Source organism: Aptenodytes patagonicus, chromosome 8 (assembly GCF_965638725.1).
Source record: "Aptenodytes patagonicus chromosome 8, bAptPat1.pri.cur, whole genome shotgun sequence".
NCBI classification, from domain to species: domain Eukaryota; kingdom Metazoa; phylum Chordata; class Aves; order Sphenisciformes; family Spheniscidae; genus Aptenodytes; species Aptenodytes patagonicus.
The window spans coordinates 8,260,367-8,285,504 of record NC_134956.1 but is presented as its reverse complement, the minus strand read 5'-3'; the positions used below and the strand labels follow the sequence as shown (position 1 = coordinate 8,285,504).

The following is a 25,138-nucleotide window of genomic DNA, read 5'->3' as shown; positions in this document are numbered from 1 at the left end:
AGCCCTCCCCTCACCCTGCTGTCCCCAGGAAGGGCACAGGGTCCATTTGGGTGTCCCACTCACCCCCCAGCCTGGGGTGTCCACATGCTCTGGGGCTTGGAGACCTTACTCTTCCCCTATCATCCACGGAAGAGAGACCCTGTTGCTGCTTAGCAATTGGGAAACTGAGGCACAGAAGGACTGCAGTGCAGCTCTGCCTGTCCAGGGACTGCTCCACATCTCCTGCCAGTGCCCTGCTCCAAAAACCTCTCTCTGGGGCCCTGCTTCCCTCTGCATCCCTGCTGGGACCCGTATCAGCCCACATGTGGCATTTCAGCCGTGGGCCAGCACCCTCCTGGGGCAACCTGCATCAGGATCAGGCTACCAGGAGAGGCAGCGCCCCTGGCCCCAGGGGAGCTTGGCTGCTCAGCCCCAGGGGGACAGGTGCCCAAGGGAGCTCCCCTCTGCTCAATGGTGGTCCTGCCTCATCACCATGCACTTCTGGGGCTGGCCCCATCCCATGGCTTCTCCCCCCTCCCCGCCCCCAGAGGTCAGTCCCTGGGGAGGCAGGGACACCATGTCCCTCTGAAGGCAGTGGGCCACGGTGCATTCAGTCACAAACAGCCGCGTTGCACTGCCTAAATTGGAGGCGCGGGTGCTGGCAGGTGCCTCCATGCCCTGCTGCAGTGCCTGGCGTGGGGGCTGGAGGGCATGCCTGGCAGTGGGGGGGCTGCATGTGTGTCGTGTCCCCCCCCCCCCGCTTCTCCTTTTCCCTGGGCGTCCAGCGGCAGTGCCTTCCCCCAGGAAGGGGGGCTTTGACCTATCCACCATGTGGGGTGGGGTGGGCTGCGACCCCAGGACTCCCATTAAAGTCTTGCCCCAGGAGGGGGCCCTGCTTTGGGCACACCCCTCCAGCAGTTGTCCCTGCAAGCAGGCAGTGAGGGACCCTGTGCCCCCACAGCACGCTCCTGGCTCCACACCGCAGCCGTTCTGCCAGACGTACCGGCTGGGGCTGGCTCAGCTCCTGGCACTGGGGCAGCACTTTGCCGCAGCAAAGAGGGAGCGAGCCTGGCAGGAGCCAGGAGAAGGCCGTGCTGTGCCCACCGCAGGCGGGGCCCTCCCCTCTCGCCCGGGGCATCGCCCCTCGTCAGGAGGATGCGCCGCAAAGGGGATCGATGGGCTGGGAAGAAGCTGAGCTGCACAAATGCACTTTATCGACCCATCGAGCCCACCTGCTGGGAAACAACCCCCCCCCTTTTACAGCCCAGAGCAGCAAAGCACTTTGCGGCATCAGCAGCCGGGACATACAGGGAGGTGGGGGAGGCTGCCGCAGGGCACAGGGGTCCCCGCCACAGTGCAACCAGGCCTGTCTCCCCCCACCGTCATCCTGAGGGGGAAACCAAGGCAGAGAGCTGGCACTCTCAGGTTGTTTCAACCCACCCGGCTTCCTCTGCGGAACCAAAGAGGGGATGCTGCACCCTGAGACCCAGCCCTGCGCCCACTCTCCCCCCCAGCCTGGCACAGCGACTTCGGCTCCTGGCTCCAGCTGCTCACAACGAGTCCGGGGGGCTGCACCCATCTTGCCTTAGACCCCCTGCTGCACCCACTTCTGGGGCCGGGCCTGCAGCGATGCTGGGGGAGCCTCACACGGAGGCAACGCGCCTGTGAAGGGTGTGCGACAGCTGGGCCACGCCTGCCACCTGGTGGCACGGCCCCGGCGGCACAGGCGGCCCCGGCCCGGGGACACAGCAGCTCCCGCCTGCCAGGACACGAGAAGACCCCGTCCCCTTTCCCGTCCCCCCAGCACCGGTCCTCAGCCCGCAGCAGTCTCGCATGCGAGGCTGCGGCGCCCGAGGCAGAGGTGAAGGGTTTGGGGTGCAGGGTTTCCCAACCTCGGCTCGCCCCGAGCCAGGCATCCCTCAAAAATTAGGCAACAGCCAGCCCGTGCGACAAGGCCAGATTTGGCAGCAAAGCGGGATTCACCCCACCCCCGGAACGGCAGCCACAAGGAGCTGGCCTCAACCCACAGAAGGGCCTTGCGCAAGAAGGGGTGGTGGAGCTGCTCTTGCTCCATCCTAAACCATTCCTATGCTCACCTGGACAGTGCTGGCCTGGCTACTCCATGAGGAAAGACTAGCCCTAGCTCGGCTTCCCTGTGGAGGGCTGAGCAAGCCCCACAGCCAACGGCATCAGCAAAGGCAGAGGTCAGGGCTGAGCCCTTCTCTGCTCATCTTGGCTCTTGGGAAGAGGACGCAAGGGTGATACCCAAAACACGAGCACAGGCAGAGGAGAAACACGAAGACAGTAACCGAACAGCTACAGCTGCAGAAGGAAACCTCTGGGAGAGGAGGTGGTTCGCCATGACCCAGACTCCAGCAGCACTGTGCCCGAGCCGGCCCAAGGCAAGCCGAGGTGGAGCACAGAAACCCTGTGCCAGGCTCAGACCTCCCCCCAGAGGTGCCACACAGGCTGGCCACCCTCCCCTTCAGCCCACCACCCACCAGAGGACCAGCTGGTAACACCCAGGGGCTCCTGAGCAGGACCTGCAAGCTGCAGAAGACGCTTCTGCTGGTCCTCTCCTGCTCCTGCAGCTATGGCAGGAAAGGATCCAAGGAGATCTGGCCCCCCACCAGCCAGCGTCCATGCTGAAGCTGCGAGAAAGACAGTCAGGACAAGGCACAGCACAGCCTAGGGAGGAAAGGAAGCAGGCGAGCGGAGTGCTGCGTTGGAGGAGAGAGACTCCCGGATGAACAGAGCGCTGCGTGGAGGAGAGAGACTCCAGGATGAAGTCTCATCAAGGAAGAAGCAGAACCACAGAGAGGACAAGTAGCATTGGCAACTTATTCTTCATTCACCCACCGAGAAACAGAAATAGGATCATTTCTGGATGTATTTCTTTTGGAAATGAGCCAAACTGGCAACTAGAATCAAAGTCTTCAAAAAGTCTATACAAAGATGTATCATACAAAATGTACAGGAAAGTTCTCCAAAAAAAACCAGACAGACAATACAACAAAAGGAGAGCAGAGACGGTGTGAAACCACAGCTAACGGGTCCTGCCCCTGCTCTGGAGGGCAGGAGCAGCATCTGGACAACACGCTCCAAACACAAAATACATTACACTATATACAGGACCGTATAAAGATCAGCATCCCCTTTGGTCTAACCAGGAGCTCTCCAGCATGAAGTTGGGGCAGTTCCAACAATCTGCTCATGGAAGTGTTACATGCCGAGAGGGGAAAAAAGTCCAAGGGAATGAAATGGTCAACTCTAAACCATAACCAGAATACAGCCAGGCCACCAAGGCTACAGAGTTTAACAGTCAGTTCTGGCTAACAAGTGCTTTGTGGGCCAGAGCGCGTTACTCCATCTCCGTGAAGCGAGCGAACATGGCTTTCCGCACCGCGTCTTTGTACGAATCTGCAGTGGAGACACCGTAGGAGCTGCCCTTGGCTCCCAAGCCAGCTCCTCTCATTCGTACTTGGGCCTGCAAGGGAAGAGAGACACGCTTCAGCTCTGCAGCGAGAGGCCACGCCACCACGCAGGACACCACAGAAAAACCCACCAGTCCAGCCAGCTTCTCAAGCTCCCCTGGGGATCCCATGCAGCCGTAAATGCTGACACCAAGACATCAGACTGCACACAGAACCCCATACTTGCTGGCTTCACACCGCTCCGACCCCACCCCAACAGCAGCCAAAATGAAACCACACGGAACACAGTTCCTAACAGCATAACCCAGAGCACAGACAAACCCAGGAAAGCCAACAGCTGGAAGGAGGGCAGCCCACCCTAAGCAGCACCGGGGTACGCAGCAAGAGTGCAGGCCCGCTGCCACAGCGCCTCAGGAGAAGACTTCAGACAGAAGCACAACCCTGCCTGTCCGAGTCCCAGCCTCTGCCCCAGCTTTAGCATCCAACAGGACACAGGAGCGGGAGCTAATGTGAACAGAGGCAGCTTTGCTGCAGATGGCACAGCTTCTTCCACAAGACATCTTCAGCAGCAAGTGCTTCTGGATAAAAAAAAGGCACCAAACCTCATCAAGGAAGCATCCATCTCTACTCACCTCAATGGGTGCTGTGATGCCCTGACATTTTCTTCCCAAGCCGGAGCCTTCCCTCCAGCCCATGGCCTGCAGCATCTTGTTGCCTATATTACTGTTGTCAAGGCCATCTTTGGTGGGCTGCTCGTAATTACTGCAGGAAGAAGAGACAAGTTAAACGAACTGCTCATAGTTTATTGAAGCAATCGCTGAGGAGCTTTCAGATACATACACTGTGCCAGCGTCATAGACCTTCTTGCGCTTCGGCTCAGGGGGCTCTGGGATGCCGTACTTCTCCCGCCTCTCAGCTGCTCTGTCTCTGTATTTCATCTGCAACGAGGGAACCAGATTTAGTACTGATTTAAAGACACTTTTGTTCGTCTTTGAACTACGGAAGTAAGCTAAATGCCCACTCTTACAGAAAGCTGTCCGCTGCAGTCAAGCCATGTTTTAGCAGGCTAACACCACAAAAAGAACCACCTCAAACGCAAGTCCCTGGAGCACATCAGAACCTGCACTGGGGTAGGAAGAGCCCGGTCCCAACACCTGCTGAATTAGCTGTTGATTGCCACTCAAAGGTTTCTGGTCCCAGTCTGGCAGCCCTGAGCTAGAGGTGGAAGGACCCTTCCCTGCTAGGCAGTAGCTGCGGGATATGGGACACTTCTCTCCATGTAACAGGACAGCTCTGAACCTTGACCCAAGAAGGGGTTGGCTTACAAGGATTATCTCGAGTGACGTGTGTCAGGATAAGGAGAGCTCAATGTATCATCTGTGCAGGTTTTCCATTAGCTACTCATCTGCTCATCTCAACACTGACCTCTCTCTCACGCAGCTCCAAGGCTTCAAGTTCCTGCTCCGAAAGCTTTGATCTCCTATAGATATCCATGTTTTGCTGAAACAAGAAGAGATTCACATTAACATGAAATGCACAACAGCTCTTTTTATTTAAGTAGCTGACTTCTGGGAGAGCAACAATCCACCTGCAACTTGTTTTTGCTGTAAGAGGAACAGTTGTCCAAACAGCAACATGCATCATGGCTTTGGTTTACACACTGAATTATGGCAACCAAGTACCTTCCTGACAGCACAGTGCAACTACCTTGTGCAAGTCGGACAGCTGCTGGTGCCGAATCAGAGCGTCTTTGTTTGGGAACTGCCTTCTACACAGCAGACAAGCCATCTTCTTCCAGTCAGTCAGCTTCTCTTCCTCATTCTCCATTCTTTCCAGTAAGTCCTCATCATTATCGCTATCACCACTGTAGGCAGCCACGAGGCCACGCTAGAAAGGAAGGACAGTGTTAAGGGGAGTGGAGTGTCACCACAGTTCAGAGGAGAGCCCAGAAAGGGAACACAGAGGCTGTAGATGCGTTTGCTGCACAGGAGAGGCATCACTCTCTCATTACCAAGAATGAAATGCAACTCAGAAGAACCACTGCAGTGGCTGCAAGACTAAGTTCCCACTAGCCAAACAACAATTTGAGTAGTGTTTTTAGCAACCTCAAAACCTCAACTGAGCTCTTGAGGCTAGAAGAAGTCACAGCTTTTCTCAGCGTACCTCAGTCACCCAGCCTACTGCACTGGCACCGGACCACTGTAACCACCACAACCTTTTACAGATGAGGCCATGGAAATCCAGGTTGGAAAGCAAGTATCCGCTAGGCCTCCTCTAAAGTGCCTTACCAGTAACCTCTGGGAATACCTCTGTCAGGTATCTCATACTCACCTTCAGCGGATTTTCATCGTCCCCATTTTTCATCACCTCTGGCAAGATCTGTTGTCTCTCAGACAGAGCTCCCTGGATGAGACAAGAATGCCATGAGTACCGAGCCCTCTGCCATGCCACACCCCGCTGCACACTATTGCCAGAACCTTCACCTTTTTCTCAAAGAGGGCAAAGCCTGCATCTGCAGCCGCCGACTCTTTCCGCTCCTCCTCCCTGGTGCTCAGCGGCTGGAAGCTATTCTTGAAGTTCTCTTTCTGCTTGTTCAAACTCTTTGCCCAGCGCTCCATGTCTTTAGCAATCTGAAATGCAGAGTGGTTTGCTCAGACAGCTCCCCCCACAGCTATCAATCTCCTATGACACAGATTCAATCTTGCATACAGTTTCCAGAACAAGTCAACCCACTACCTTTTATTTTTAAATCACAGGACACTGGATGTAGTGCAGCTGTTTCCCTGTATACAGCGTTCAAAGATACCGCAGCTTGCTTGTTTTACTGTATGAACCCTTCTTACCAATCTAATCCTCTAAGTGACAGCTCAGTTATACTCCCACTGGTCCTGGCATGATTCCGTATGTGTTCCTCCTATGCAGAGCTTATTTCTGCACTGAAGCCTTGCCAACTCCACCTCTCCTCAGCCCTCTACAATGCCTGCACATTGCACGCATGCATCCCACCGAATAACCTAGGATTTCCTTTGTCATGAAAAAAGAGAACTATTATCCCATTCCACAGAAGACTTTAGCCCGGTTACGATCCCATTTTGTCTTTTACCTGTTGAGCTGTTTTACTTTTAGGCTTCTCTTTCTTCTCCTTCACTTCTTTGGTGGTGGTTGTGGTAGCTGTTTGTTGGTATGCGATACCTTCCGCAGCAGGCATGTAGGTCTCCTTTTCGCCATCCCAGTAAAGGTACTGCTGGGTTAAGGCATTGTAGTAATACTGCCGGACAGAGGAGAAGAGAGTCAGTTAGTTAAACGCCTCATACAAGCTAAGCGTCCAAGGGAGAACCCAAGCAAGCTGTCTGATTCAGACTACCGCATCAAATGGGAAGGCGTTTTGCAGAGTCCAAACAAGTTTTGCAGATGCCACAAAGGAGTCAAAAGGCATGAAGCGGCTGAAGCCTCTGTCCCCAAACACAGCCATGCTGCCCAATGGCACTATGGAGAACCTTTTGCCTCTCCCAAGAGATGAGCCACCAAAGCCCAGAGCTGGGTGCACTTTGCTGGGCACTCTGCAATGAAATAGCTCAGCTACAGTGTCTGTGACAAGTGCTAATCCTATATGGGCCAAACCGGGAGGAAAATTAAGGAGAGAAAAAATGAAGGACTATACCAGAGGGAAGTCAAGTCCCAGCCCTACACGCATTGCTGAGAGTTATCTGCTACATTTGGCAATTTGCGCACCTCAGAAAGTTAACTGCACTCATATGATGAGAGACAGGGAACTAACGGACCTTAACAGTTAAGACAGGTGGGAAGAACTTGTGTTTACCTGGGAATTAGGATCATAGTAGAGCCCTGTTATAGGATCATAATAATATCCTGAAGATTCATCATATTGGTAGGTGGAAGTGTCAGGGACAGCTGTAAAAAAATTAAAGTGCAGGACATGGTCGTTCCAGTTGAATTCAGACAGGTATCTTTCTACATTTCAGGTAAAATTCTGAGATTATTAGCAGCCACGACAGCAGACATGTCTGTAAAGGGCTCTTAATCACCCGTGCAGAATACACTCTCCAGGGACAGCTTCAACACTGACGTATGGCGATAGAGCACTTGGCCAAAGCCAAGTCTCTCTCTTGCTATACAGTGACAGATACCTGTCCCCAAGAGCAACGCCCAATTGCTTACCGTACTTGGTTCCAGGGACTACACCAGTCGGGGGAGCTGTTTGTGCCTGAGTGCTAGTGGTAGGTGGTGCTGATTGTGTCTGAAAAAAAAAAACCAAACCCCAAACCAGGAACCTCAGTTAGAAAAGTCTGTCACCAAGGCGCAAGAAAACAAGGACAGAGAGCAAAGGCATGAGCAGCCCACACCACACATACAAGAGCTAGCTCCTCTTCACCAGTACACTTAGCACTTTAACAAAGAACAAAACTACCACAGAAAAGAGATGGCGGATGACTTATGACCACAAGCACTGTGACTAACCCATGGACACTCAGCAGCTTTGTTGTACCACCCACTTCAAAGAGCAAAGGCCACAGCTAAGGCAGATATCCCACATAACCCTGGCACTGAAAGCAAGGAGTAGTTAGTGCTGTAATTACCGGAGAGTCAGGTGAGTTTGTCTGTTGATTATATAACTGAGGACTCTGGGACACAACTGCAGCTGTGGTGGTAGTGACCGGAGCTCCTGCCAACAGAGAGCAACAATGGATAAGCCAACTAATTTGTAAAACAGTACTTCATCCTAGGGCTAAAATTACTTTGCTTACAGTTTCAGCTCCAGCAGCCAAACAAGGCAATAAACGTTCAAAAGGAGACAGATACACAGTGGTTATTTTCTACCCAGACAAGGAATAGTTTCCTTTTCAGGAGGAAATATTCTGCTCCCAGTCAGTGATTCCTGGCCGCTGACAGCTGCTAGCACTGAAGATTTGTCTAGAGCTGCTTACAGACTTCTCATGAGTTCAAGGCTTTTATCAATAGTCTGAAACAGACGCTGCTCTCTCATCTCACAGACTAGAGGTCCCACTTGAACGGATTTGTTATGGTTCTCTACTAACACATACTCATTCAGACATCCTGAGAGCAAAATGAGCCAAGCCTCCCTTCACCCAGCAAACTAACATAAAGGCTAAGGTAAAATACCACTATTGCAAAATTATCCTTATGAACAACAGCATCTCCACAGGTCAGAAGTACTACCTGATATGGTAGCTGCATCTGTGTCCAACACTCCTCCTTGATTTTGGTAGTACTGCTGATAATCCTGGGAGTACTGCAAAGGGAAATGAGTGACAATGCAAGATGAGCAGATGCCCAAATTACAACCCACCGGTTAGAGCACAACTGCCAGTACTAACCTGAGCATACTGTGTGTAGCCATCCTGTCCTGACTGGAGGTAGCTGTAGTCAAGGGTGCTGCCTTCTCCAGTCTGTGGCTGAAATTCGAGCAGGTAGTTTTTGTGAGGGACAGACGAGTTACTGCATTTAAGATTTCAATACTGCTTAGGCTCCAGCCTAACTGTCAGAGCAGATCTGTCATAGCAGCTTTGGTCAGTTCAACCAAGCAAGTGGCCAGCAGTGAAATTATATGCTCTACGTTTTCATTTTCAGGAAAGCAGGACTATGAGCAACAGCCTCCAAATCATACCTGAGTGGATGACCACTGAGCTGCAGCAATGGCTGTACTTGCCACAGAGAAGGCGCTGACTCTGTTACCGTCTGGGAGAAGCAAGTCTCTGTAACCACAAAAATCACGCATCTGAGTAAATACTGCTTTTTTCTGAAGTGTCTCCCTATGCAATGAGGTAGAGTCTGCCCTTACGCGTGGATTTCTTAGCAGTTATAAACATTCTGATTGTAATGAATGAGCCAAAGCATTGCTTGGCAAGTAAAGGAACTTTCGATTCATTGTTGTACAGTCAAGAACAAGTCACTAGGTCTCCAAGGACACAAGCGTGCTGTGTACACAAGCAGTTATGATGTTATCTTCAGAGGACTAGAAACGGGTGGTAGGAAACAGTTTTCACTCTCCTCACACACAATGAAGAGCAAGATGCATGCAACACAAGACACTTAAGAGAAACAAAACTTTGGAATGACAGTGAACTTAAAAGCCTGGGTGACAACTACAAATCTTTAATGCACACGGGGGGGGGGGGAGAGGGGGGAAATAATCAACTGCTATCAGAACTCACTTTCTGGCACTCTTTGCAAAGTCAACACCAATTGTTTTGCCATCAATTTTTAATGGTGGCTGAAGACTTTGTAAAATCTGCAGCAGTTGAGAAGCATCCTACAACAAGAAATACTCATTATTACGAAAGGCAGGTTACTGAGGAGGATTGAGAAACTCCCAAAGCCCCACCTTTTCCCATACGTGCCTCTGAAAGCAGCTAAAGCTGTAAGAACACCTCCATCTCCTCACACTGTACACACTTAGAAGAGCACAATGGGACCAATCACAGCCCATGTGCAAATAGTGCGGGTTTCCCTGGGCCACCAAGTATTAAACATGTTCTAAAATCTTAGCTTTATAAAGCAGATGTTTGCCCCAAATTACTCCAAAAGGGAGGCCAGCAGAGACTGAGATCAGGCACCCGTTTTCATCCAACAATCATAGAATAGTTTGGGTTGGAAGGGACCTCTAAAGGTCAGCTAGTCCAACCCCCCTGCCGTGGGCAGGGACATCTTCAACTAGATCAGGTTGCTCAGAGCCCCGTCCAACCTGACCTTGAATGTTTCCAGGGATGGGGCATCCACCACCTCTCTGGGCAACCTGTGCCAGTGTTTCACCACTCTCAGCGTAAAAAAATTTCTTCCAATAAACAATGAACTGTTCCACTCTGCCTAAAGCAGGTCCAAACAGATCCCATTGCTGACTGAATTTCGTATATGCAGGAACAGAGATTCTACCACCCTTCAGGGACCCTGTCCCAATATTTGACCTCCCTCACAGTTAAGAGGTTTTCCTTGTACCTCACTGCGATTTCCCATGTTTCAAGTGTTCATGGCTGTTGCCTACATTCCTATCCCTGCATACCCTCGAGAAGAATGTGTCTCTGCTGTCCCTACACCCTCCCACTGGATGCTGCAGAGAGCAGCAAGATCCCCCTCCTCCCCCTTCTCAAGGTGAAAGAAGCCCAATTCTGTGCACCTCCTCCCACATTCTATGCCCCAGCCCTTAATTTTTGTGATCAAAACACGATCCCAGACCATTATTTTTGTGATCCAAGTGTGAAGCTAGCCTTCAATCCAGAACAGCACTCTGCTACAAAAATAGCTTTCCAATGTGCTCACAACATCCTACCACGTTCTTTCCAAACTGCAGCTAATGATGAAAGGCTTTGACACACTGAGTGTCAATTAACCCTCGGTGAACTGGGGCAGTCCTTCAGACAGCTCAAAGGCTTTAAATGCGAAGCACGTTAAAAAGCTGTTTCTCTCCAACACATCAGTAAGGCCCTCACCATGGCAGAAGACAGCTGCACAAACGCAAAGCCTCTATTTTGCTGAGTCTGCTTGTCTTTGATAAGACGAATATTATTGACTGCCAGAGATGCATACGGAGACAAGGCAGTCATGATGGATTCCACTACTGTGTGAGGAGCAATGTTTCGGAGAATGATGGCTAAGGAGAAAAGAAAGTATGACATTAGCTGTGCACATAATGGCTTTCCAGAGCACTTTAAGTTCTTCAGTGGGCAGTCTGAGGTACAGGAAGGATTTTAGTACCTGTGTTTACATTTAGCATTAAACAATAAGTCAAAGATAACTTACTATCACAGTAATAATCCACAGACTGAACGGCTTCTGCTGCTCCAGGTGGCACCTCCTGTTCTGAATCTTCATAGGAAGAGGGAAATACTGTAGTCACAATATGGCTCGCTCACTCAAACCCCATTTCACAAGCCAGCCTAGGACCCACAGCGAACTTTGTTTCCTACATAGTCTCCCACAAAGAGATCAATGCAACGTACCGAATTTGTCTGCTCCACAGCGGAAGCATTTTAGCCTCCTTCTGAAGTTGTAAAGGCAGCACTGTGAGGAACAAGAGAGGCCTAGTTAAGAACTCAGGTAATTAGCAACCATTCTGGCATTTGCTGTACAACAATGAAAATTAGACATTCATACAAAGTACCACAACAAAGCTAAACGCACCAGAGTAATCGAGAACAGCAAAAGCCACCCTTGTCCCTATCACAGCTGCTTTTCAGAACATCCCAGCTACCTCTTTCCTAGTCTTCCTGAATTATTTAGTTATTTTAACTGTGTGGTCTCCGATTTACAATCCCAGGCACTGTTAACTACTTTAAAAAGCACAATGTTAAAATGAAACACAGGCTGGAAAACAAGTTATCTTTGGGGGGGGAAAGCGTGGTTAAAGCCTGACAAAACAGCCTGGTCTTCATCTGACTAAATCATCTCCACTTAGGGGGGCTCAAACAAGGAGCGCACAACAGTATGCAGCAGACCAGCAGCAATCTGACACTAGTCATCACCTAACGACTTCGTATTCTAGTACAGCTCACTGCCCAATCTTTGTCTTCTGGGGCAACACCTCTATCACTCCATCTACTTTGTCACCAGAGCTACAAAACCTTTTCATTCCTGCGTCTTACTATTCCTATGATGTCATATGGACCAGCAGTACGAGCGGGTCTGAATCATGCATCACTTGGTACAAACCACTGAGCTGGTGAAGAGCACTGAGGCTAAGACAAACTCCCTCCAGTAAAAACATGCACTGTACCTTGTTGCAAAGCCAGTCCTCAAATTTAGGCCTGGGGTTGCTGTAGTGCATCGCAATCTGCTTCCCTTGAATCACCAGCTTTTTCTGCAAAAAAAGTAGTTTCAATTATTCCTGTATCGAGGCACACATGTCCATTTTCCCATGGCAGAGCACCCTTCGGAGGAATCAGTGCTCCTGAATTAAATGGACAACATATGGGGAGGATGTGGAGGACAACCACCGCCACCTACACCCTGCCCATCCAATCCTGCAGAGAGGAGGACGAGGGCAGTAAGAGAATGGGATGTGGAGCAAAGATAAACGGAATCAGGGAGTGTTGAAAAAGCTGCCAAACACTAAGCGCTGACATGGAACCAGGAAGTGTCTCGAAGGAGACAAAGTCCTAACCTGCTGCATTCAGGATTAACACATTTTTAGGAGTCTCTTTGCCCCCACATTTCTATTCACTTCTGGTATAGCACTGAGCGACTTTTTAAACATGTCCTTAGGTGACTGCTTCACTTCTTCCCCTACTCCAAATACCCCAGACCTTTTAACAACCACATTTGGATTACTTTTCCAAGCATTCTTCAGAAGTGTCCCTTTGAAAATACAGTAATTCCTCCCAAAGGGACCCTGCTTAGACTTCTTGGAGGCTGGATTACAAGTGCCATCAACTGAAACGTAACTCAGAGTGGTTTCCTTTGACTAATGCATCAGTTCAATTGGAAGCCTGCACGATAGGTTTGTGTTCTTCATTCAGGCAGGAGCTCTCCAAAATGAGTAACTAGACTGCAAGTGAAGCTTCTCCAGGGGTAGGAAAAGTTCATGCTGCTTTCAGCATGTCCCCTCACTCTGACTTTAGAGGAGTTAGGAATTTATATCTATTTAAGAAGCCTTGATTCTCAGCCTCACACTTTGCCAAGCGTGGGTATGCAGAATGCCCTTTCAAAATATGGCCATCCACGTATTTTAGTCAGACAGGTGAAGTACGTCTGAGGAAGCATGTATTAGAGGCCAAACCCCAGACATTTTAATAGAAGAACTAGTTTTATAGCAGGTTGGCTTACTGCAGAGGTACCACAGAAGTGTCAGGACCAGTGGCTTTTCTGATAACAGGGTCTGACAGGGTCTGACATAGATCTAGCATGTAGCATGAATAAGGCTCTCACATTCTGCACAACTAAATAGGGCAAAGCCATTTCTCCTACCGGCAGGAGGGAGGGTTGGAGGGCCCAGCACTCACTGGATATGCACACATAGAAAAGCTGCTGGCATAGTTGCAATACATCATTCTTTCATCTAACAGTCAGCAACCGGGCTGCTGGGGAGATTCTACGTTTTCCCTGCTACTAGGGTGGCTGGTTACTGGAGTGAATTTGAGTATGTTTCAATAAATTATGCATCAGTACAGCTTTGTATATATTAAAATTATCTCGTTTCTGAAAACATGCTCAGCATTAATTTCTTGATATAAATCTTCCCGCTGCATCCACCAACCCTACTGAACAGCACGTCAGGAAAACAGAATTTGAACGCTGCTCTCTGGTTGGGGAAATCACCCATGGTATGAGACACGTGAAACCCTACTCCAGCACAGGGCACAAGACAACTTCCATCTGCTGGAACTAACTGCCTATGAATCCCATTACGGTGCCATTTATTTATGCGTAACACCAACAGAGCAGAATACAGTTCCTCATGCTGCCCAGGGACCTTCACATCAAACTCGCTTGTAAAAAAAACAATGGCTTGATACACTTTGCTCACTTTGAGAGTATTTTTAAGTTCTGTTGTTAAAACAGATTATGAATATTCAAAAAGGAGCAAAAGCCAGTGAAACTGTCTGCAGTGCAACAGGAAAATCTCATTGGAAAAGAAACTAGAGGACTTACTGCATTTTGGCTCCTCCTCAAGTCATACTCCAAAAAAGCCAAAATACATAGCAGAATGTACGCAAGAACTCACTCTCCACCAAATTTAGTTGGAATAAACATGCTTTTCCTCTACAAGAGCCAGTTCTCCCTCTTTCACTGGGGGAACACACTATTGCCATGAACTGGCACTTCTCTTTCAGGGTTAATACCACTGTAACGCAAAGATCTGGTGCTTTCTCTGGCAAGAGAGAAGGAAACATCAGGTGGAAGTAAGTTAGGATTTTTTTAAGGACTACTTGCTAAACCTTCGTGAGCCAATTAAATCAAAATGAAGTAATTTAAAACAATGACACATTTTACCAGGGATTGCTCAAAATAGCCATTTTTTTTCTCCTAATGTTACCTGGTATTTTGTCCTCCTGTTACAAATTTTAATATATACAAAGCTTTTATTCTTTTAAATCACTGTTATGGAACAAACCACTCCTTCCACCTTTATTTTTTCCTTTTTTTTTTTTAAACTGTACAGACTTGTTCCATTTTCAGGAATATCTAGACTTGGTGAGTGAAGCAACCTGATTGGCTTCCATCCAGCTGGTAGCATCTTGAAAGTGATAAAACTCCACGAAGGCGAAACCACGGCTTACACCTAGAGACAGCATTCAGATATAGACGGGATACTTGTGTTAGTCAGTTCCTTTAAAACAGGTGAATCTCTCTCCAACTGCTTCATTACTTCATGACAAAGCAGCTTTACAAATGCGACGTCAACTGCTGGGATCTGCTCGTTTTTTTGCCATGGCAAGGAACCAAGCTCCCTTAACTGGCTACATTTCACTCGATTTGAATCCATGTTTAAAGGTAACCATGCAACAGACTACATACTATTAAAAGGGTTTATACTAGTATTACTTACCAATACCTGTTAACAAAACCCCCTGTAGACAGACTTCTTTTAACATGTTGACCAGCTATCTAAAAGTCTTCCAAAAAGCCACATTCCTTAGCCATGGCAAACCTTTTATTTTTTTTTTTTATTGCATGTGCTTGCAGTTTGGGGACAATTCTGGATACTCTTTTGGGCTGGGGAAGAGGAAGATGATGTCAAAAACTGGATTAAGAGCTCTCACCTGTCTTTCTTTTCATCAGCCTCACGTCTGCAGGCTGAGGACCTTCAAAGGACTCAATAAGCTCCCGAATCTGTGTGAGATTTTAATCAGACAGTTAAATTTTCACATCTTGGCAGACAGACAGGACAGTCACAGAAGCAACCTACCTTACAGTACACACAAGAGGTACATAGAAACATAAAATCCTCAACACTACGTCAGAGAAAAAGAAAACCTTTGGGAGAACCTAACAGGAGAACCCATTTGCCCTTTGCTACACTATAACAACCGTCATCTTCACTTAGACCACAGAATCTTCCAGAATCTGAATCACTACGATCTTGTGTTCCAAGGTTATTTGTGCAAGATTTGGCAAATACTGTGCTTGCTCCGAAGTCTTTATGAAGAACACTGCTAGCATCCCTCTCACTGCATATCTAAATACCCCTGGCTCCTAGCAAAGAAAAACAAGAACGCTATACTGCAAGGCTCCATGATGTATGTATTCCTAAGCTTCACACTACAGTTCTCTAACAGTTCCCCTTCCGTTTTTCAGGGGATAAAGTAGACTTGTAAAGAATGTATTGTCAAAGAACAAGCTGAAGAGACATCAGTTCTTCAGCCATAACAAAGCTGCTTAAGTTGTGGCACAGGCTACATAAATTACCATGGAGAGGCATACAGGAAAAAGAAACGTTAACTAATTTTTTAATATCAGAGCAGAAGACAAAAGGAGGTTTTTAGCTGCTCTTACAGAACTCAAACTACGTTACATACAACAGGGCTGCTCGGCAGACTCAAAACTGATCTAAAGCTGCCTGTTTACATGCTGACTGGAACCGACCTCTTCAGTACAAGTAGCTTTTTTTTCATGAAAAGTGGAAAAAGCTGAAAAAATACGTACACAATCAGAAGTGTCAAGTAATGTTAACTTAAGAAAACAACTAGTAGTTCCAAGATGCATTACGTACACTCTAAAGATGAGCCCAGAATTAAACTTTCCCATAAATTATGCTACGGTTATTTGCACAACTGTAGAGCTACAGCATTAATACCTCAGAAACAAAAACTGTTCTCAAGTGTTCTGTGTAATGTCTGACTGGGTTGTCTCATTTGGATGCAGGAGCCTACACTTTATCAAGCACTTACGAAAGTATTAGACCAGCACACAATGATTAAAAAGAATGCTCAGTATTAGGAGGATAGTAAATAATCAAGAAAAACAAAGCAACAAAAAAAATTCCATTGCAGAAATGGTGCAAAAGGATTCTCTGTGTTAATAATCGATGCATAAAGAGGCAGAGGTCGAGTCTGTCTGAAAACAAACTGGAATAGCTCGGCTTTTACAGGATTCCCACCTACCCCTCAAATAACAGTTGTAGGCTTGTACCTTGGCAATCAAAATAATCCAGCAAGGAAGAAAAAAAATTAGAAAACAGTAATAAGAAAGCTCAAAGCTGATCACCTTCAATATCTATCAAAAAAAGTTAGATAAACCATGTACCAAGCTCATTTGTACTTGCTCCGTCAGCTCCACAGCAGCCATTTTATGACTCCCACAGCTGTACCCACACAAAGCAGCTTTGTGCAGGGCCGTACTCAGCTGAGGAGCTTGGTGTCTGTGTGTAACCCCACCAGTCAGAACTTCTGGCCCCAATGAAGACCCGGAAAAATTCAAGTAAGTACCTCCTCTCTGTCTCTCTCTCCCTCCCTCGCTCTCCCAGAGGTTGGGGGCAGGGGGGAGGGGAGAAGAAGAAGAAAAAAAAATCTGCCTCTACCCTGCTATACAGAAAAGCAGAAAAGAGCAGGTACTTTAAAATCCACTCTTAGGGAAAGCATCCAAACCTGCATGAAAAAAGACTATTCACAGATTGCTCCATTTGAAAGAAGCTGCTTAACATTCAACTGACCTCTGTTACTTAACAGTGACAGTTTAAATCCTTTTAGGATTCAAAATGGCAGTGCGACCAACACATTGGAGAGGGGGCCACCATGATGCAGCTTTCAACAAAATGGCAGCAGCGACTACCACACAGACCTGCTGACACAAAGCTGCACATTTCCCAGGGCACAAGAAAAGCAAAGCCCCTTCCTGGCTACTTACATCGTTCTCTGTAACCGTGATGGGAAGGCCACGTAACATGATGGTTTTGCTTTCTTTTTCATCATTAATGTCGTTCCTGTAGTCGTGCTCTCCGTAGTCGCCATCAGAATGGTATCCATCTTCTGATTTGTCACTGTTCCTGCGCTCCCGCTCCCTCTGAGAAGGCAGTGCTCAGAATTAACCACCGCCAATTTTTAGCGGCGTGCCCCCACAATGCCATAAAAACATAGCAAAACAAAAACACAACTCCCCATACGAGCATCTTTCTCAGGTTTGGTCCTGACGGCCTCAGGTAGAACACCGAGCTCAACACCCCCCCCCCCCCCCCCCCCCCCCCACCTTCGCCCTAACAAACCCCCGGGATGCCAACCCTGGCACTGGGGACTGGGCTCCCCCGGCCCCAGAAGGGCTCGCACCGGGACCCTGGGCTGAGGCGAGGCCACCGGCGCCTGCTCCGGCCCCTTCCCTCCCCCCCCGGGGCGGCCAGAGCTGCCCCACGCTGCAGCGCCCCCCGCTCCGGCCAGGCTCGCCCGCCCCACTCACCTCAGGGCTATCATAGTCGCGACTATCATAGTCTCTGTCATAGTCTCGGCTATCGTAGTCTCGGCTGTCACGACTGTCGTAGTCTCGGCAATCCCGGCTGTCGTAGTCCCGGCAATCGTAGTCCCGGCTGTCTCGGCTGTCGTAGTCCCGGCAATCACGGCTATCGTAGTCCCGGCAGTCCCGGCTGTCGCGACTATCGTAGTCCCGACAGTCCCGGCTGTCGCGACTATCGTAGTCCCGGCTGTCGTAGTCCCGGCAGTCTCGGCTATCGCGGCTATCATAGTCTCGGCTGTCGTAGTCCCGGCTATCGTAGTCGCGGTAGTCATCGTAGCGGTCACCGCGGCGCTCCTCACTGGACCTCTTATAGTCAGAGTCCCTGCGCCGGCTCCGGGACTCCCGCTCATCACGGTCCTCCCTCTCCACGATGGAGCCGTAGCGGCCGCTCCGCTCCGTCCTGCTCACGCTGCGGGGCACACAGGGCCGAGCTCAGAACAAGAGCCCGAAGCGACCCCCACCATCGCCCACCCCGCGGGGCCGGCCGGCCGGCCGCCCGCCCCCTCCCCTCTCTCCATCCCCTCTCTGCTCGCCCTCCCACCCACGCTCACCGCTTGTCCGAGCCCATGCCGCTGTCCACGATCCGCAAGCACACAGCGCAGCGCTAAACCGCCACCACAGGGCGCCGAACACACGCGCGCAACCCCTCACTCCCTCGCCACAAAATGGCGCCGAGGTGACTGCCCGTCTTCTACCCAGGAGGCACCGCGCCCGCCGCCTGGAAGTTTCCAAGCGGTGCGCAGGCGCAGCGGTGGCCGCCCGCCGCGGGGCACGCCGGGAGTTGTAGTGCGGGGCGGGGCGCGGCCCCTCAGCCGCCTTGGGTGGGAGGGAGCCTCCTGGCTGGGTTTCTCCCGCCTTCCTGTGGACCATAGGGTCACAGGATAGTTTGGGTTGGAAGGGACCTTCACAGATCACCCAGCCCAACCCCCCTGCCATGAGCAGGGAGATCTTTCACTACATCAGGTTGCTCAAAGCCCCGTCCAACCTGACCTTGAACACTTCCAGGGATGGGGCATCCACAGCTTCTCTGGGCAACCTGGTCCAGTGCCTCACCACCCTCATCACAAGACATTTCTTCTTATGTCCAATCTAAACCTGCTCTCTTTCTGTTTAAAACTGTTGCCCCTTGTCCTGTCATTACAGGGCCTGGTAAAAAGTCTCCATCTTTCTTTACATATTGAAAGGCCATAGTAAGGACTCCCCAGAGCCTTCTCTTCTCTAGGCTGAACAATCCCAACTCCTCCAGTTTGTCAAGGTCCCTCTGGATGGCATCCCCTCCCTCAAGTGAATCAACCGCAGCACTCAGCTTGGTGTCACCCGCAAACTTGCTGAGGAGACACTCAATCCTACTGTCTATGTTGTTGAAGATATTAAATAGTACTGGTCCCAGTACGGACTCTTGAGGGACACCACTCCTTACTGGTTTCCACCTGGACATTGAGTCATTGACTATAGAAGTGGGAAGTGGGGAACCTCTAGAGAGGGTGGTGGGCCCATGGAAGGGCCCTTTTACCTATGGATCCAGGCATGGAGAAGCAAAGAAGACATAAAGAAAAGGAATCCTCAGGGGAGCACTTTTCCTTCCCCAGGCTTGATGCCAGACACCACCTCCCCCTCCCGCTCGTGGTCTCCACCCCCCGTGTTCTCGCCACCCTACATTCAGTCCTTCCCCGTCCCTTTGGTGAGGCAGCGGGTGGCATGCGGGGTGGGAGCCTCTGGTCTCCTCCTGCCAATCCTTGCTTCTCACTCACCTTGCCCACCCCGGCACGGGCTCCTCTGTGGGCTGCAGTCCCTTTGGGGAAGTACCTGCCTTGGCAAAACCAAATCACTTTTTCTGCACCCAAGGGAGGACACGGGGCTCTCCCCTCACCTGCGCTGCCTCAGGCTGACGTGGCTGAGTGCGAGAGCTACACAGCCACCGATGCTCTGGCTCCAGCAGCATCGTCCCCTCCATGTGTCCAGCAGGAAGGGCAGCTCTGCCCCCTGCCCGCGCCACCCATCCCCACCGGCTGCGCAGCTGCTCCGGCCCGGGGATGTGCACCTCTTATAACAAGGCAGTTTGCAGGCAGGAGAAGGCAGCGATTGCTGCGAACCTTTCAAAACATGTTAAAATCCAATGTCCAGTCCTCCTCCCTGCCTGGTCCTCAGCCCTGCCTGTTTGGCAGGGACCCAAGAAAAGAGGTTTAACAGCAAAATGATGCAGGCTTTGACCCTTTCAAGACTGTTTTCTCTGTCCCAGAGCATGGCAGAGGGGGGCTGGCTGGAGGGGCAGCCGACGGCAGGGTCTCCCCTCCCCTGGGGACCGCCTGGCAGGCAGGCGGGCAGGCAGGCGCTGCCGCAGGGTGCATGTCCTACCCGGGGGCGTGACAGCTGTTTCCTCCGTCATCGCTGGCTGCTGCCTGCTGTTGCCTAGGGGAAAAAGTTTCGTTTCCACGCAGGCTACCTGCCTTGTCTGAAGGTTCCTCGGCAGGGAGTGGCCGTGCCTGGTGCTGGGCTCGTCTGCCTCAGGCAGCAGGAGCAGGTAGGACATGGCCGCTCCCTGCTCTGCTGCCCCCTTTGCTGCCCCCAGCGCCCCCTGCTCTGCTGAGACCAGGGTGGCACGGGAGATGAGGGGCTGCCCGAGCCCCCCACCCTGTGCCCAAATCAAAGCACCACGCCCTCTACCTGCGGGGTGCTGCACCCCTTCACTGGGCTTGGGGGGAATTTTTTCGGGGGGGGGGGGCATTGCATGTTGGGGGGGGGGGCATTGCATGCTTTCCTCTCCTGCATGCCCCTGGGGGCACAGGGCTAGGGGAGCCTTGGGGACACACTCTTGCGGGTTGGGGGTCCCTGGTGAGGGTTGGTGGGGGCCAGGCAGGGCTCTCCAGGCTTCCCCCTCCCCTCCGGCGGACCCTTATCCTCTTCCAGCTCTTCTGACCTGAGTTTGTTGCACAAGCAGCTGTGGGCTGGAGGCGTAGGGAAAGCGAGGCACAGCCCAGATGGACTTTCCTGGAAGGGCAGCTCGGCATCTCTCGCCTCCTGCTCTGCTCTCCCTGAGGATTTTGCTGGGAGATTAAGGCTACGCTGGCCCCACAAGGGTGGCTCAGCCATGGCTTCCAAGCGCCACGCATCCCCCCTGAAGCAGCCAGATGGCAGGGGCAAGAAAGCAAAGGAGGGAGAGGAGGATGACGCCTGGAGCTCCACCTTGGCAGCCCTGAAAACTGCCCCCAAGGAGAAGCCCCCTGCCACCATCGATGCGCTGTGCCCCCTGAGCACAACACCGGGCGCCCGGGTAAGAGCAGGGCTGGGGTACACAGAGTGACTGGGACGGGAAGACATGGGCAGGATGGACGGGGGGAGTCCCAGGGCAGCCCCCGCCCTGCTGACACAGGGGCAGCCCCAATTTTCCTTGCAAACCCTCCTGTGTCCCCGCTGGGACAGCTCTGCACTGCCCCCCATCCCCAAACGCTGCCCAGGTGCCAGGCTGGGCCATGCTGCTCACTGTAGGTCTACGAGGACTATGACTGTACCCTGAACCAGACCAACATCGGCGCCAACAACAACAAGTTCTACATCATCCAGCTCCTCGAGCATGACGGTGCCTACAGCGTCTGGAGCCACTGGGGCCGTGTGGTGAGTCCACCCTGGCATCGCTTGGGGTGGACATCCCCTCCCTCACGGCTGTCCCCACCCTGCCTTGGGACCCCCAAGGGTTGGGGATGAACCTGGTGGTCCCCATCCCTTGTTCCCAGTCCCAAAGCGAGCAACCGAGTGGCCCTGCTATAGCCCCTTGTTGGGGGGGCTTCAAGGACTTGCCCACACACAATGGGGTCAGCCTGGCCGGGGAACATGGCACCTCGTCACTGCAATGACAGTGAACATGACACGCCAGCAAGGAGTCCCAGGGTGTCTCCTTGAGCTGGAGGGACCCCCAGACCCGGTGCTAGTGGCCTGGCACATTCCTGCTTGGTGCCTCGCAGCCCCCCCATCGCAGCCTCCCTATTGCACCCCCCCTGCTCCCAGGCTGCTCCCACCGGCATGGGGCTGGTAGAGCAGGGATGCAGGGGGCGTCTTGACCACTGCCATCTGTTGCCAGGGGGAGGTGGGCCAGTCCAAGCTCATGTCCTCCGCCTCCCTGGAGGCTGCCAAGAAGGACTTTGAGAAGAAATTTTGGGAGAAGACCAAGAACAGCTGGGCGGCGAGGGAGAACTTCGTTGCCCAGCCGGGGAAGTACACGCTCATTGAGGTGCAGCCGGGGGCCGGGCAGGAGGTGGAGGTTGCCCTCAGGGTGAGTGTGCTGGGCAGCCGAGGTTTCACTGCAGTGGAGTGGTCCTCACATCCCACCCTGGCCCACTGGGCAGCAGGACATCCAAGTGGGTCAGCAGGATGGGGTGGGTTTTGGGAAGGGTCTGGGTGCGAGCTGATACAGCCTGTGGGCAGCGGTTTGGGGCTAATGGGTTGAGATGGAGAGGGAGGGCATCCCAAGCGAGAACCACGGGCATCTGGGTAGCATCGGTCATGGAAAGCGGAGGCAGCACCTGCCCGTTGCTCTGCTGCCCGGGGGCGAGGCTCTCACCACCGAGACAGGCAGCCCTGGTGCCGTGCCCCCGCAGCCTCCTGTGGGCTCACAGGCGGTGCGGTGATGTTGGGGGTCTGCAGGTGGATGGCGTGGATGGGGACAAGGTCCGCAAGCAGCGGGTGCTGCCCTGCACCTTGGACAAAGCCACGCAGGACCTGATGTCCCTCATCTTCAGCAGCGACATGTTCCGGGATGCCATGCAGACCATGAATATCGGTAGGAGGTGATGGGTGGCATGGGGTGAGTCTGGGGGCTGTGGCCGGGGGATGCAGGTGGGGAGGTGAATGGGGCAGAGGTGCCAGTGGATTTTAGAGCATCCCCACTGACAGCCCGACACCTGGTGGGACTGTGGACCCCTCATGCAGGGTGCCCGCGTGTGCCTGTGGTGATGCTGGAGGTTATTGGAAGTAGCTGTGGGGCAAGTGGGGCAGATGGGCTCACCCGCGCCCTCCCCTGTTCCCCCGGCCAGATGTGAAGAAGATGCCACTGGGGAAGCTGAGCAAGCAGCAGATTGCGAGGGGCTTTGAGGCGCTGGAGGAGCTGGAGGCGGCGCTGCAGGAGCAGCCTCCCCAGGCTGCCCGCCTGGAGGACCTCTCCTCCCGCTTCTACACCATCATCCCACATAACTTTGGGCGGGCACGGCCACCCCCCATCAACTCCCCTGACCTGCTGCGTGCCAAGAAAGACATGCTGTTGGTGAGATGCCGGGGCACCCAGTGGGTGGCATCCTTCCCCAAGGAGGGCTCCTGCCTGTGGGACAGGGAGGTGCTGGCAGGAGGCTGGGCTTGCCCTGGTCACCCGGCATGGTGCCCAGCACCAGCGGTGAGGATGTCCCCGGTCTGTGCCTGCCAGGTGCTGGCCGACATCGAGGTGGCACAGAGCCTGCAGGCGCAGAAGGTGAAGGAGGAGGAGGAGGAAGTCACCCATCCGCTGGATCAGGATTACGCCCTGCTCTGCTGCCAGCTCTCCCTGCTGGACCCGGCTTCCCGGGAATACCAGGTGCTGCTTGTGCCACGGTGCCCCATGATGGGGAGCAACCATGCCAGGCCTACGGGCACCCCAAAGGTCCCCACTGTCCCAGGGGGAGTGTGGGCATTGTTGGGATGGCTGCCTGCGGTGACACTGCTTTCCTGCCTCCCTCCCTGGCAGCTGATCCAAAACTACGTGACACAGACTGGGCGCAAACTCCACATCCTCAACATCTGGCAGGTGGCCCGAGATGGTGAGGTGAGAAGAAGGAGATGATTATCCCCATCCCGCAGTGGGGAAGCCCCGGTTGCACCCCAGGACTGCATTAGGGCTCTGGGCTTCTCCACCCAGGGGGGGCTTCAGCCCAGCTGGCCAGGGGCAAACAGGCACCCGCTCCCCTGCCCCTCCAGCCTGGCACTGGGGTTGGGCTGGGGGGTTTGGGTGGCAGTCCCCCTGCCCTGGGCTTCCATGTCTCCCTCCGTGGACAGCCTTTAGCTCTGCATCTCTCCAGGATGAGCGCTTCAAAGCCCATGACCTCCTGGAGCACCGGCGCCTGCTTTGGCACGGCACCAACGTGGCAGTGATTGCGGCCATCCTGAAGAGCGGGCTGCGCATCATGCCCCACTCAGGCGGGCGCGTGGGCAAGGGCATCTACTTCGCCTCCGAGAACAGCAAGTCAGCCGGCTACGGTGAGGGTCCTGGGCCCACAGAGTTTGTGGGAGCCCAGCTGCCTTTGCATACCCCCTGCCAGGCAGCTGCTGGGAATGCCAAGACCCTTCCCTGCCATGGTAGCCAATCCCTGCATGCCGGGGTGGCCTGGGCACAACCAGATGGGAACACTAGGGTTGGTGCCATCATCCTATCCCCTTCTCCCACGGCAGTGCGCTGCACATCCAAGAAGGTTGGCATCATGTTCCTGACGGAGGTGGCCCTGGGCAAGCCCTACCGCATCACCTGCGATGACCCCATGCTGCGTCAGCCACCCACCGGCTACGACAGCGTCCTGGCCTGCGGCCAGACGGAGCCGGGTGAGCCTGGGGCAGGAGGGGATATGGGGTCTGTGGGCCTGGGGTGGGCACGGGGCAGTGGGGGAGAGAGGCCAGATCTCGGGCTTGACATGATGGTGGGGGGTGTCTTCTTGCCCAGACCCTGCGCAGGATGAGGAGATGCTGCTGGATGGCAAGAAGGTGCTGGTGTGCCAGGGCAAGCCCATCCCCATGCCCGCCTACAAGAACTCCTCCTTCAGCCAGAGCGAGTACCTCATCTACCAGGAAAGCCAGTGCCGGATCCGCTACCTTGTCCAGCTCCACTTCTGAGGGTGCCCGGGCACCCCGCAGCCCCATCCCAGCACCAGCTGGTGATGCCCACCAGCCCGGAGCATAGTGGTCTGGACTCTCTGGCCACCCCACCTGGGGCTTGGCAAGGGACAGGCCGGTGTGGGGACAGAGCCTGCTTTGACCGTGAATAAAAACACCATGCCTTGTACTGAGCGGTGCCAGTGATTTCCTGCCCGGCAAGGCGGGTGTGGAGCAGGGAAGGGTGGTGGTGTGTCCCTGCAGGGATGGTGGCGGGTGGCTCTGGAGGGGCTGCAGCCTGTTGCAGCCATCCGGTGCCAGCAGCCTTCAGGTGAAAGCTGGTGGCTTTGCAAGCCAGGTGCCCTCGTCACCTTGGCAAGGCATGTGGCTCATGCCTGTCACCGTGGCGTCAGAGCTACAGAGGATGAGCAAGATGTGCCGCCCTGCCTGAGTGTGAAGGAGCTCATCCATCCGTCCGGAGGGCGAGC

The 25,138-nt window shown here is 52.9% G+C and overlaps 2 protein-coding genes across 5 annotated transcripts; one reads left to right on the top strand and one right to left on the bottom strand.

Annotated features, from left to right (window-relative positions):
- Nucleotides 1–2,806: 2,806 nt before the first annotated feature.
- On the bottom strand, nt 2,807–18,531 carry RBM5 (RNA binding motif protein 5). The gene is made up of 24 exons (XM_076346221.1): nt 18,380–18,531; nt 17,775–18,237; nt 17,232–17,387; nt 15,149–15,218; nt 14,594–14,667; nt 12,163–12,246; nt 11,390–11,450; nt 11,190–11,255; nt 10,880–11,040; nt 9,608–9,705; nt 9,061–9,148; nt 8,771–8,848; nt 8,613–8,685; nt 8,012–8,097; nt 7,593–7,671; nt 7,234–7,325; nt 6,517–6,681; nt 5,897–6,043; nt 5,745–5,816; nt 5,121–5,300; nt 4,839–4,913; nt 4,254–4,351; nt 4,046–4,175; nt 2,807–3,466 (listed from the first exon to the last, which is right to left on the bottom strand). The coding sequence occupies exons 1-24, from the start codon at nt 18,394–18,396 to the stop codon at nt 3,341–3,343; spliced, it is 2,739 nt and encodes a 912-aa protein (XP_076202336.1). The 5' UTR covers nt 18,397–18,531; the 3' UTR covers nt 2,807–3,340.
- A 1,702-nt stretch (nt 18,532–20,233) lies between these two features.
- Nucleotides 20,234–24,840, top strand: PARP3 (poly(ADP-ribose) polymerase family member 3). Of its 4 annotated transcripts, none has more exons than XM_076346218.1 (11): nt 20,234–20,349; nt 20,905–21,099; nt 21,315–21,440; nt 21,904–22,095; nt 22,467–22,602; nt 22,856–23,082; nt 23,239–23,385; nt 23,536–23,613; nt 23,867–24,044; nt 24,237–24,383; nt 24,502–24,840. In XM_076346218.1, exons 2-11 carry the CDS (start codon nt 20,917–20,919, stop codon nt 24,669–24,671), a joined length of 1,584 nt encoding a protein of 527 aa, XP_076202333.1. In that variant the 5' UTR covers nt 20,234–20,349; nt 20,905–20,916; the 3' UTR covers nt 24,672–24,840. The 4 variants fall into 4 exon arrangements, with proteins under 4 accessions (XP_076202333.1, XP_076202331.1, XP_076202332.1 ...); XM_076346216.1 differs by having other exon boundaries at nt 20,866–21,099; XM_076346217.1 differs by having other exon boundaries at nt 20,767–21,099.
- The last annotated feature ends 298 nt before the right edge of the window (nt 24,841–25,138 follow it).

Excerpts from the sequence above, each read along its gene's own strand:
- PARP3 (XM_076346218.1), top strand. The coding sequence starts at position 20,917 with ATGGCTTCCAAGCGCCACGCATCCCCCCTGAAGCAGCCAGATGGCAGG. Across the intron at positions 22,603-22,855 it reads CATGCAGACCATGAATATCG|ATGTGAAGAAGATGCCACTG; the intron begins GTAGGAGGTGAT and ends TCCCCCGGCCAG. Across the intron at positions 24,045-24,236 it reads CAGCAAGTCAGCCGGCTACG|TGCGCTGCACATCCAAGAAG; the intron begins GTGAGGGTCCTG and ends CTCCCACGGCAG.
- RBM5 (XM_076346221.1), bottom strand. Across the intron at positions 14,668-15,148 it reads GCTGATGAAAAGAAAGACAG|GTGTAAGCCGTGGTTTCGCC; the intron begins GTGAGAGCTCTT and ends TGCTGTCTCTAG. Across the intron at positions 7,672-8,011 it reads CAAACTCACCTGACTCTCCG|ACACAATCAGCACCACCTAC; the intron begins GTAATTACAGCA and ends TTTTTTTTTCAG.